We start from the raw sequence: 13,745 nt of genomic DNA on the forward strand, positions 1-13,745 counted from the left end.
CCTGAAGAAGGGCCTAGACCCGAAACGTCAGCTTTCCTGCTCCTCTGATGCTGCTTGGCCTGCTGTATTCATCCAGCTCTACACCTTGTTATCTCAGGTTGAAAACTGTTTATTTTTCAGCTCCAAGCAAAACATTCTTATACTTTCAATCTATTACGGAAACTTTCTCCAATAAACTAATCTCCCTGAGCTTTATGTGGGCCAGCTGGATTAGTGCCAAAGGGCTGAAAGACAATCATTGAATACTCCAAGATGAAAGAACAATGGGAGGTCTGGCACTCCATTAGGACATTGTAAACTCCAGTCTGCAATAAACTTCACATTTTCCAATGCAATACTATCCAATATCTGCAGTTTCACTTATGGGGGAGGGTACATTCTGGCTGTGCACTAAAATGGGGGAATTGAGATTGACGACATTAACAGCACCTCTGATGTATATATGGGGAGCCGAGAGCAAAGGGCTTCATTTTAACAAGGCATAGTTGCCTCTGTGAGCATGACTGTCTATAGAAACTACATTGACCCACAGAACTCTTCATTGCTACAAATGGATTAGCTGAGCTGAGGTCAGTGAAGAGCAATGGCTGGTTTATCCTAAATCACATCATCTATTATTCTGGTCAACATGCTGTTCTATCTTTCCATTCTTGAACCAGTCTGTTTGAGAATTGCCTATTAAGCTGGTAGTGAGTATCAGGTTCCTCCTTGTTCTTTATTCTCTTGTCAGGCAGCAGAGGATAACAAGGAGTCAGAGGTGTCCCTTCATGCTCCGAGTGAGAGAAAGGGGCCGATTGAAACTGTTGACCCACATCCCACCACTCTTGAGGGCAAGGCACAGCTTAAGGTCAAAGCTTTCAAGTAAAAATTTGTCAGTGGCCCTAGCCAAGAAGAACTTCAAAGTGCTTACTATTCAGAACAGGAATGCCTCTGCAGTCATGTAGAGACTGATCCCTGGGGAGCCATAAAAGAATGTATTTTTATTGAATCATATAATTAAATAAAACATGGCAAGTCTATCACAGACTACTAGTGCTTAGAAATCCAAGCACTACTCCAAGTTAAGAAAAATGATGTGTCTATGTTTCTTTGTGTTCAGGTCTAAGGTGAGAGGGATGATGTATCAACTTGATTTTCAGCCACTTCTTTCAGAGGCTGTCGCTATGGGGGCACTCTCAGCCTGTCACTGTGCTCCAGACCAGAATTCGGGAAAGGAGCAGCCACAGGCAGAACACCAAGGTCCAGCAATCTCTGGGTGAACGCTAGAATTTCTCAGGGTTAAAACAGAACATGATGGATATGCACAGAAGTTCACATAGCAACGGCCAGAGAAACAACAGGTTCACATTTCTGCCCATATACAGCTGACCTGCTCTATATTTTCGTATTTTGCCTCTATCTCAGATTTCACCAACTCCTTTCATTTCTACTTCAAATTTTAAATAACTTAAATAGAATGCTCCTGAAGGTGCTGACTCTCACTGGGGTACAGGTCCCCCTCCTCTCCTGAAGGCGCTGACTCTCCCTGGGGTACAGGGTCCCCCTCCCCTCCTGAAGGTGCTGACTCTGACTGGGGTCCAGGGTGCCCCTCCTCTCCTGAAGGTGCTGACTCTCACTGGGATACAGGGTCCCCCCTCCTCTCCTGAAGGTGCTGACTCTCACTGGGATACAGGGCCCCCCTCCTCTCCTGAAAGTGCTGACTCTCACTGGGGTACAGGGTCCCCCTCCTCTCCTGAAGGTGCTGACTCTCCCTGGGGTACAGGAGCCCTTTCCTCTCCTGATGGTGCTGACTCTCACTGGGGTACAGAGTCCCCCTCCTCTCCTGAAAGTATTAATGTTTTCTCCTTTAAGATTCAGATGAGCTAAATGAGCATAGGAAAACAGGAGCAGGAGTTGGCCGTCAGTCCCTTGAGCATACTCCACATTCTACACCATACCTGATCATCTGTCTCAATGCGTATTCCAGCTCTACCCCTGTATGCCTGAGCATGTTTAGCACATTGAAATATATCAATCTCAGTCTTAAACCAACTTGGTGACTTAGAATCATAGAAACTCTCCAGTGAGGAAAGAGGCCATTCAGCACATTGAGTTTGCACCAACCCTCCAAAGAGCAAACCACCTAATCCCAGCCCCTTACCCTATCCCTGCAATCATACATCTACCATGTCAAACCACCTGGCCTGCACATCCCTGGGACACGACAGGGCAATTTAGCATGGCCAATCTGCATAACTTACACATCTTTGGACTATGTGAGCAAACCGGAGCACTCAGAGGAAACCCAGGCAGTCATGGGAAGAACTGCACACAGACACTCCCAAGGCTGGAATCTAACCTGGGTCCCCAGCGCTGTGAGGCAGCAGTGCTAACCACTGAGCCACCGATGTGCCCATAGTTACTTAGTTACTCTGCCCTCTGGGAGTCAGAACTCCCAACACTTCACCACTGTCTCAGTGAAAAAGTTGCTCCTCCTCTCCATCTTAAATGGATGTATTCTGAGATTATGTCTCCTTGAAGTCTTCCAGTCAGGGCAGAATCCTTTCCACATCTACCTGTGTCTAATCTTTTAAGAAGTTTCTACGGGATCACACCTTCTTCATCTAAACTGTAGCAAATACAAACCCAGTCTCCACATTCTCAGGAATCAGTCTGGTGAGCCTCCACTGCATTCTCTCAATGAAAAGTATATATTTCTTTCAACAAGCAAACCAAAAAGTAGGAGGGATCCAAACTAAGTCAATCCTGCCCTGCAAAGGTCACGACTAAACCTGGAACTGCAAATGAACATGTCACATCCACGTATTGAAGTAATCTGATTTTCCCTTTGTTCTGTGACTCATAAAATATGTGGTCCCATGTAGGCATTCCAATGTGCGCTGTTCCTAAATATTCCACCATCTCTCTGCTTACTACCGTACTAGCAGCATGCTTAAGGTCACTGGAGCACATGGCTCACCTATATTTGAGTCGAAAGTTAAATGCCCACTGAATTGAAAACATGAATATCGGTAAAGGCTGCTAGCTGGTGTCCAAAATGTATGAGATTATGCTGTTGCTGTCCATTAACTGTGAACATGAACACTACAGCTTGGCTCAGCAGCCGCACACACGGTTTCTGTAATCTTCAAATTAAAACAAAAGCCTGCATTGACTGACATGCTCCTACAGCTGCATTCACCACCACACACCCCAGTTGTCTGAAATAAGCTACTCGCACAGAGCTGGGAAACATCAGAAAGGAAATGAGATTATAAGCAATGAACAACGACAGTGAACGTTATTTAACAGATAGCTATAACATAATTGAAGTTACACAGAACACGAGTTACAGGAATGGGCACCAGGGTAAACGCAATCATTGGACTCAATACTGAGCTCCTTCATTGCCAACGCAATGTGGCTGCAGTCTGTATTATCCAGAACAGTGGTGACTCTTCATAACTGAGAAGGATAAGGGCAGCAATGTCGTGGGAACAACATCATCTCTGATTTCCCCTCCAAGCCACTCACTGTCCTGAATTGGAAATATACCACTGTTGCTTCAGCTTCGCTGGGTCAAAATCCTGGAATTCCCTCCCTAACAGCAATGTGGGTCAACTTACAGCGGTTCAAGAAGGCAGCTCACCACCACCTTCCCAAGGGCAACTAGGGACTGGCCATAAACTCTGTCCTGGCCAAGGAAAATCCCAGAAGTTTATTTTTTCAAAACATATACAAACACCTCAAAATTCACTCAGCACTATTCTGCAATGTGTGGGGGTCACGTAAAGCAGGAGAGATCCTGACCCTCAGCAAGACACTGTCAATCGGAAACATATTTTCCTTTGACTCCCTATTGTTTTTCAAGGGAAAGCAGTTTCCTGGAACGCCTCCGCATATTATTCTGGCTTGTATCCAGCGTAATACTGGTGTAATACTCTGACTCTGTTAAGGAAATGCAATCCTGTGGTTATTTAATAATAAAACTGCATGGGCCAAAGGCTACTCTATAAACGCACTTAATGAATTCCAGGTCAGACTGGCGACATACCTGCCCACATCAAATTGGCAGCACACACTATCTGCTGTTGGAAGTAACACAGCAGCAAGGATGAATGGTGGGGGCTTGTGTACTGAGAATGACAGGAGCCTGAACCCTGCTTCAGATTTTCCTATTTCAATTCCCAGAGATACCAAAGCAAATTGCAAGAAGGCCACTGCCTCCCAGGCCCTACTGAGATAGATCAGGGATAGGACCAGGGATCCCACCTGCTCCAGGATCACAACCCATCGAACATGTGCTCAAAAGAAGGGGAGGCAATGGCCTAGCGGTATTATCGCTGGACTGTTAATCCAGAGACCCAGGTAATGTTCTGGGGACCTGGGCTCGAATCCCACCGTGGCAGATGGTGGAATTTGAATTCAATAAAATGTCTGGAATTAAAAATCTAATGATGACCATTGTCGGGGAAAAATACATGTGGCTCACTCAATCAGTGATAGTAAGAACTGCTGATGCTGGAGTCAGAAATAACACAGTGGGGAGCTGGAGGAGGACAGCAGGCCAGGCAGCATCAGAGGAGCAGGAAAGATGACGTTTCGGGTCAGGACCCTTCTTCAGAAAAATTTCGGGTCGGGACCTTTCTTCCGAAGAAGGGTCCCGACCCAAAACATCAACTTTCCTGTTCTTCTGATGCTGCCTGACCTGCTGTGGTCCTTCTGCTCCACACTGTGTTATCACCTGCTTCACTAATGCTCTTTAGGGAAGAAAACTGCCATCCTTACCTGGTCTGGCCTACATATGACTCCAGATCCACAGCAATGTGGTTGACTCTGAACTGCCCTCTGGGCAATAAATGCTGTCTAGCCAGTGATGTCCTCATCTCGTTAATGAATAAAGGAAATAAAAACATCCTGTCCCTTTCTCAAATGGAACATTTAACACCACACACAGACGTCAGTAAAACTCCACAGCAACAGGTCATTTGGTTCTAATAATTTACATTGTTGGTCATCTTCCAGGTGAGCAGTATCCTAATCTCATACCCATCCTGGTCTCATCCCAATCCCAAAGAAAACACATGCAACCTGCCTCACCAACTAGCATCCAGTGGTTCTGACCTCCATAATCATGAAGTGCTTCAAGAGGCTGATCATGGCCCACATCAACTCTAGCCTCCCAGCCTGCCGCAATCCCCTGCAATTTGGCTACCAGCAAAACAGGTCCACAGAGGACGCCATTTCCCTAGCCCTACACTCATCCATTGAACATCTGGATAATAGATAGCTACGTCAGGTACCTACCAAACTAATCTCAAAACTCCGAGACCCAGGTCTCTGCCCTGCCCTCTGCAACTGGAACCTCAGCTTCCTGACCCACAGACCACAATCAGTGAAGATAGACAACAGCACTCCCTCCACGTAAATCCTCAATATTGGAGCCCCGCAAGGATGCATACTCAGCCTTCTACTCTACTCCTTCTACACTCATGACTGTGTGGCCAAATTTCATACAAACGCTATCTGCAAATTCACTGATGACACCCCCTTTGTAGGCTGGATATCAAACAATCAGTCAGAATATAGGTGGGAGATAGAGTGCTTGGTGTTGTGGTGCAACGATAACAATATCTTCCTCAATGTCAACTAAAGAACTGATCATTGACTTCAGGAAGAAAGGAGGAGGACACACCCCTATCTATATCAATGGAGCTGAGGTGGAGAGGGTCAAGAGCGTCAAGATCCTGGGAGTGACGATAACAGACAATCTGTCCTGGACTTCCCGCGTAGATACAACAGTCAAGAAGGCACAATGCCTCTTCTTCCTCAGGAGACTAAGGAAGTTCGGCATGTCCGTAAGGACCTTCACCAACCTATACAGATGCACCATAGCAAGCATTCTATCTGGCTGCATAACGGCTTAGTATGGCAACTGCTCTGCCCAGGATTGTAAGAAACTACAGAAAGTTGTGTACGGAGCGCAGTTTATCACGCAAGCCAACCTTCCATCCATGGACTCCATCTACATATCTCGCTGCCACAGAAAGGCTGCCAACATCATCAAAGACCCCTTCCACCCTGGTAATACTCTCTTCCAACCTCTTCCATCAGGTAGAAGATTTGAAGCTTAAACACACATACCAACAGGTTCAAGAACAGCTTCTTCCCTGCTGTTATTAGACTGCTGAATGGACCTCTTTAATTTCAAACCAAATATTGATCTTGCTTGTGTGCACTCCCTGTGCAGCCGTAACTTTCAATCCCTTACTGTGTTTAAGCACCCTACAATGTGTATGTCCTCGTTTGCTATGATATGCCTGTACTGCTCACAAAACAAAACTAAACTTTTCACTGTACTTAGCTACATATGACAACAATAAATCAAATCAAATCATTATTCCTTCCTTCAACTAAAGAACAAATTCAGTCTTAAATATTGACACTGTTCTAACTTTGTTCACAGTTTCATAACTCTGTGTAAACTCTCCTGTTCTCTGCCCTAATTCTCTACCATTTAATTGGCTTGATGTCATCAGTCACAATCCCATATTACAAACAAGAACCAAATATATATTTATGTAACAGCTTTAATGCTGCAAGGCAATTCACGGTGGCATTATGAAACAAAATCTGACATCAAACCACTTAAGGAGATATTAAGCTAAGTGATCAAATGATTTATAAAAGATACAGGTTTTGAGGAATGTCTTTTGGAGGGGAAAGAAATAAGAGAGTCAGGGAGGGTGTACTAGAGTTCAGGGGCTAGGCAGCTCAAGGCAAGGTCATCAATGGTGGCATGCATAAAGTAGAGAGGTTTAAAAGGCTAGCATTGGAGGTGCTTAGAGATCTTGGGAGAGTGAGAGTCAAGGTCAAGGTCAAGGTCATGGCGATTACCAGGAGGGGTCAGAATGGCTTTGAGAAAGGGAAATCCTATTTAAACAATCTATGAAAATCTTTGAAGGAGTAACATGTGCTATAAATAAAGGGGAGCCCATTGATGTACTGTGCTTGGATTCCCCATGGCATTTGACAAATTTCTACATCAAAGGTTATTTTGCAAAGTAGGATGATATAGGAGGGTAATGCTAGCATGGATAGAAGACTGGCTGGCAGCCAGAAAATGGGACTTTTTCCAATTAGCAAAATACAGTAAATAAGGTCTTGCAGGGGTCACCCTCAACTTGTTACAATTGAGGCTAATGACTTAGATGAAGGGAGTGAAGGCATGGTGGCTAAATTTGCAAATGACACAAAGATAGGTAGAGAACTATTATATGAAAATGATACAACAAGAATATAGATAGGTTGATTGAGCGTGTAAAAAATCTGCCAGATGGAGTATAATTTGGGGAAATGTGAAGTTGCTGACTCTGGCAGGAAGAATAAAAAAGCAGAGTAGTACTTAAAAGGGAAATGACAGCAGAATTCCAAGATGCAGAGGGATCTAGATGTTCTGGTGCAGTATGTAATCAGGAAGGCTAATGGAACATATCACGAGAGGAACAGCAAAGTTAGGATGTTAAGCTTCAATTATACAGGGTGATGGGGAGACCACATCTCGAATGCGCCGTACAGTTTTATTCTCTTTACTTAAGGAAGGGTGGAAATGTATTGGAGACAGTTCAGACAAAGTTTACTGGATTGGTCCCTGGAATGAGTGGGTTCCCTTATGAGGAAAGGTTGGACAGACAGGGTTTGTTTCCACTGGAGTGTGGAAGAGTGAGGGGTGACTGGATTGAAGTGTCGAAGATCCTGAATGGTCTTGACAAGGTGGATGTGAAAAAAGATATTTCCTCCCTTGGGTCAGTCCAGAACTAGGGGGCAGTGTTTTAAAATCAGGGATTTTTTTTCGGGCAGAGATAAGAGAAAATAATTTAGAAATATAGGAACTAGGAGCAGGAATAGGCCATTCAGCCTGCTCCACCATTCAATGTGGATCCCCTACCTCAATGCCATATTCCCATTTGCTCCCTAAACTCCTTGATGCCTTTAAAATCTGAAAGTATATCTCTTTCTTCAATATATTCAGGGACTTGGCCTCCACAACCTTCTGTGGCAGAGTGTTCCACAGGTTCGCTATCCTTTGGGTGAAAAAATGCTTCCTCATCTCCCTACCCCATACCCTGAGACTGAGTCCCCAGGTTCTAGACACCCCAACCATCCTGCCTGCATCAATTCTACACTATGCTATTAGAATTTTATAATTTTAATAAGATCCCTCTCATTCCTCTGAACTCGAGTGAATAGAGGCCCCAGACAAATCAATCTCTGCTCATAGGACAGTCCTGCCATCCTTGGCATTAGCCAAGTGAACCTCCCTCTATGGTAAGACTATCCTCTCTTGGGTAAGGAGACCAAAACTGCACACAACAGTCCAGGTGTGGTCTCACAAGCCCCTCTATAACTGCAGTGAGACATCCCTACTTCTAAACTCTGATCCTCTTGTAATGATAGCCAATATACCATCTGCCTTCCTGTTGCTTGCTGCTCACAGAGAATTGCAGGACTTTCAACCTCACTGTGTCATAAAGCAGTGGACGTGGATCATCACGTATTTTTAAGGTGGAAATAAATACATTCCTGTTAGACAGTGAATCAAAGGTTATTGAGGGTAGATAGGAACACGGAATTCAGAAGGCAAACGGATCAGCCATGATCTTATTAAATGGCAGCAGATCAGGCTTAAAGGGCTGAATGGCCTCCTTCTCTGTCTACCTTTAAAATTCATATTTGACCAACTGGGGGTAGAGGCCAATGTGGATCAGCAAGAACAGAGTCGATGAGGAAAATTTATACAGGCAGCAAAGCTTTGGGTGATCTTGAATTTATGGAGAATAAGAGAAGGGATGCCGACCTGCACAGCGTCGGAATAGTCAACTCCAAAGTTATTAAAAGGCACGAAGAATGATTTCAGCAGACGATGACTAGAAGTAGGGGAAGTCAGGTAGTATTATGGAGACTGTGTCCGATATATGACCAACATGGACAAAGCAGGATCATGTCATGGAGTGCAGACCTATTCACAAACTGAGACATTAGGATCTGGAATGTACTGCCTGTGTGTGTGGTGGTAGCCCATTCAATTAAGGCCTTCAAAAGAGAATTGGCTGAGTACCTATTGCAATACAAAAAGTGATAGGCTGTGGGAAAATGGAGAGGTGTAGAACAGTTCCATTAGTCCTGAAGATTAATAACATGAACTTGATGGGCTGGCTAGCCTCCAATGCTGTCCACACTGCAACAAGCTTTTGAGGCCCCTGAATTCAGACTCACTGCACGCTATGCTCAAAGTAAGGTTACAAAGCCAATGATGTATTTCTAAGCATGGTCACTGTTGTACTGCAAGAAAGCTGACAGCCAAATGCACACTGTGCGATCTCACAGACATGCTCATTATATAAAGAAGCTAATCTGTTTTTTCTTTGTGATCGTTACTGAGTGATAAATATTAACCAGAAGATGGGGAGAATTCACCAGCTTTACTCCTGCCAACAGTTGGATCTACCTGAGAGGCCAACCTGGGCTTTGTCTCATTCGAAGAATTACATCTCCGTCAGTGCAGCACTCGCTCAATATTGTATGGAGTGTCAACCTGGATTATGTTCTCAGGTCTTTGGCTTGGGAGTTAAACCTATAACCTTCCAACTCAAAGGTGGGAGTGCTACCCACTGAACCACAGGTGACTCTCTCCGCATGTTTCCTTGCATCAGCTCTGTGTATGTAGACAGATAAATTCAGGTTCAACTGTGTTTACATCTCCCAGGCCGATGTGAAGGGGAATGCTCTTGGGTGAGATGCCAGTCCACTGATAACGCTCAAGGGACTGAACTCAGTTACAGTGAGCACCTCCAGAAGACAGAATGAAACAATTTAAAACCGTATGGACATTTACCATCAGAATGCCATTGTTACATCCAGAGTATAGAAATGATCATTGGCAGAACAAAGAACAAAGAAATTTACAGAACAGGAACAGGCCCTTCGGCCCGCCAAGTCTGCACCGACATGCTGACCGTCACAACTAAAACCCCCTACCCTTCTTGGGACTGTATCCCTCTATTCCCATCCTATTCATGTATTTGTCAAGATGCCCTTTAAAAGTCACTATAGTATCTGCTTCCACAACATCCCCCGGCAGCAAGTTCCAGGCACTCACCACCCTCTGTGTAAAAAACTTGCCTTGTACATCACCTTCAAACCTTGCCCCTCGCACCTTAAACCCATGGCCTCTGGTAACTGACTCTTCCACCCCAGGAAAAAGCTTCTGACTGTCTACTCTGTCCATGCCCTTCATAATCTTGTAGACCTCTATCAGGTCCCCCCTCAACCTCCGTCGTTCCAGTGAGAACAACCCAAGTTTCTCCAACCTCTCCTCATAGCTAATGTCCTCCATACCAGGCAACATCCTTATAAATCTTTTCTGTACCCTCTCCAAAGCCACCACATCCTTCTGGTAGTGTGGCAACCAGAATTGAACACAATATTCCAAATGCAGCCGAACTAAGATTCTATAAAGCTCCAGCATTACCTGCCAATTTTTAAACTCAGTGCCCTGGCCGATGAAGGCAAGCATGCTATATGCCTTGTTGACTACTTCTCCACCCGTGTTGCCACTTTCAGTGACCTGTGTACCTGTACACCAAGATCCCTCTGCCTACCAGTACTCTTAAGGGTTCTGCCATTTACTGTATATTTTCCATCTGGATTAGACCTTCCAAAATGCATTACCTCACATTTTTTCGGATTAAACTCCATCTGCCATCTCTCTGCCCAAGACACCAACCAATCTATATCCTGCTGTGTCCTGACCATCCTCATCGCTATCCACAATTCCACCAACCTTTGTGTCATCAGCAAATTTACTTATCAGACCAGTTACATTCTCCTCCAAATCGTTTATGTATATATTATAAACAGCAAAGGTCCCAACACTGATCCCTGAGGAACGCCACTAGTCATAGCCCTCCATTCAGAAACGCACCCTTCCACTGTTACCCTCTGTCTTCATGACAGAGGCATGGCACATGACAATCATATGGACATTTAGCTGAACAGTTAGTTCAGCCACTAAGGTAATTCCCTGGATGAAGTACGTGTTGACCAATTGTTGGCGTGGGAAGGAGCTGTCTCATTTCAAGGGTTCTGTTTACTTTTATTTCCACAGTTTGAAGTAATGGCATGGTTAAGGGTCTCTTTCTCATATCAACACTGAGGGAGCTGCAAAGTGGAATCAACCTTAATTCACTCCAAAGGATCAGGGTCCAGAGTCATTACTGTCTCAGTTTCTATGTCCCTGAAGGAACATCTGGGTATTTTATACAATTCACAATGGAGCTCTGTTGCCTTGCACATGCTTCCACACTGCAGCTGGTGTAATACCTGCCCCTCCCCTATTACCTGGTGCTGTGCCTGACCTGTAAGTCTCTATAGGCACCGATAACTTTGTGATTGCCTATTAAATTCAGATTCTGTATATAAAAACAAAGAATGTGTGGAGTTATGGGGAAGGGGTACAGAATGGCACTAAGATAGCCAGCAAACACAAGATGGCTTCCTTCTGCGTCGTAACAATTTGTGATTTTGTGACTATACTTTAAATTGCAAAACAGAAAATTATCCTTTTTCTTTTAGTCCAACCAAAAAACACTCCACATTGCTTTTTAAGTAGATTTTCAATTCTCCCAGAACCAATCCAAGTAATTTCTTAGCTCTTGAGGTATTACTTCTGTTCTCCTTTCTCAGTCGGGTAACGTTCAATCTCAGAGCTGTGTTTTGTCCCAGAAATTCCTTTTCTACAGCAAGCCAGGTGGTTCTTCCAGCTACATTTTAACTTCTTATGAATTCTATTTTTTTCAAGCTTTGTGTGAATTCCCAGCTGTGTTCTGTATGGTGGAGCACAACACACTGATGCCTGGAGCTGTTCTCTGAGAGTTTCAGGGATATCTTAGATCCTGTCCCTTTCAAAGTTCAACACAATGGCAACATGAGCCACATAGAGATCCAAGTAAAAAAAAGTTTATTAACTATTCTTGAAACCTAACTTCCTTTGATCTTGAAGGTAAATGGATAGCTTAAAGCACAACTGTTTATATATAACCTGAAATGCTGAATATTTTGCTGGGACTGTGAGACCCACAGTTTCTCCACTGTTACACAAAAGTAGCTGCCCTAGTTTCAAAGTGTAAACACCTTGCATCTTCTTCCAAGTAAAATAATCCAGGCCCCCTTTAAATTCCAGCAATGAAACCACCCAGGGCTCGGTGTCAGGCAGACTTCAAAGTAGGATCAAAAACAAAGTTGCTGGAAAAGCTCAGCAGGTCTGGTAGCATCTGTGAAGAAAAAAACAGGGTTAATGTTTCGGGTCCAGTTCTGAGGAAGGGTCACCGGACCCGAAACGTTAACTTTGTTTTCTCCTTCACAGATGCTGCCAGACCTGCTGAGCTTTTCCAGCAACTTTGTTTTGTTCCTGATTAACAGCATCCACAGTTCTTTCAGTTTCAAAGTAGGATCATTCACATGAACCAGTATCAAAATATAACCATCAGATAAGGCTGAGAATTGAAAAAGTAACCACACCCCTCACCCTGCCACCTGGTTTGGTGCTCTTGCCCTCTTGTCCATTTCCCTGGTGCCAATCACGCTCCCCCCTTTACCTGGTGCCGGGCACGGCTGGTATCCAGGAGCTGTTGGGAGTGCTGTTGTTGCTGCTGGAGATGTTGGAGAGCGTACTGCAGTTGCTGGCTCCCAGATGTGGGCTGGTATCTCTGCCTTGGAGTCACTCCTGTCACTGTGTTATACGCACACTCGACCTCATGATCCCAGCTCAGGTTATCCACGAAACCCCTGTGTGTGTGTACATGCATATATATATGTAGAGAGAGAGAGATAGAGAGATATTACCATGGTTAGCAGATGGGTAGATCTAAGAGAAGAGACAAAAAGTATGAATGAATTAAAGCTTGCGTTTATCAATTCTGCTCCCCCCATTCCCCCCACACCGCCGGCCACCAATGATACCACATGAGGCTGTGGCATGAGAATCAACATCTCCCTCCAACATTACCCACACCCTGTGCAATCTTATTGATAATGAGCTGTTGGTGTAGTTGGGTTGGAGGGGAATGAAATTTATAAATGGTATCCTCATCCCCACACACCCCACTCCACACATAAACCCTGAGCAACTGGCTGGGCAGGGCTGGATGGAATAGTCATAGACTGAGTGAAAACATCCTTCCACTGCACCTCCTGGGGGTCTGGAACTGACACAGGATGGAGAAAGGGAATCTTGAAGTAAAATTCAATTTCAGGAAGTGGGCGTAACTGGCAGGGACAACATTTACTACCATTCCCAAGTGCGCTGAGCCAGAGAATCATGTTTCCAGAACCACTCAGACTTGAAGAGTCACTTCAGCACAAACTTAGGCCATAAAATATGAGCAGAATTCTGCCATTCGGCTCATCACGTTTGGTCAACTATTTAATCATGGCTGATGTGTTTCTCAACTCCATTCTCCTGACATCTTCCTGTAAACTTTGATCCCCTTACCAATCAAGAACTTGTCTATCTCTGTCTCATATATACTCAGAATGACTGGCTGATACTCCTCATGTAATACTCCTCTCCACTGCACATCAATACTCAGTTAGCACCTGCATTGGGGTACAGGTCCCCTCCTCTCCTGAAGGTGCTGACTCTCACTGGGGTACAGGGTTCCCCTCCTCTCCTGAAGGTGCTGACTCTCACTGGGGTACAGGGTCCC

The 13,745-nt window shown here is 44.6% G+C and overlaps 1 protein-coding gene across 1 annotated transcript in view; it reads right to left on the reverse strand.

Moving 5' to 3' along the window:
* LOC109922314 (tubulin polyglutamylase TTLL5-like) overlaps positions 1–13,745 on the reverse strand; it is a 343,698-nt gene that overhangs the window by 34,094 nt on the left and 295,859 nt on the right. The window contains exon 24 of the mRNA XM_048599989.1: positions 12,636–12,825. Coding sequence (XP_048455946.1) covers positions 12,636–12,825 — 190 coding nt within the window. The remainder of the gene's footprint in view (positions 1–12,635; positions 12,826–13,745) is intronic.

The sequence above is a fragment of the Rhincodon typus genome, chromosome 8, assembly GCF_021869965.1.
Source record: "Rhincodon typus isolate 14 chromosome 8, sRhiTyp1.1, whole genome shotgun sequence".
NCBI classification, from domain to species: domain Eukaryota; kingdom Metazoa; phylum Chordata; class Chondrichthyes; order Orectolobiformes; family Rhincodontidae; genus Rhincodon; species Rhincodon typus.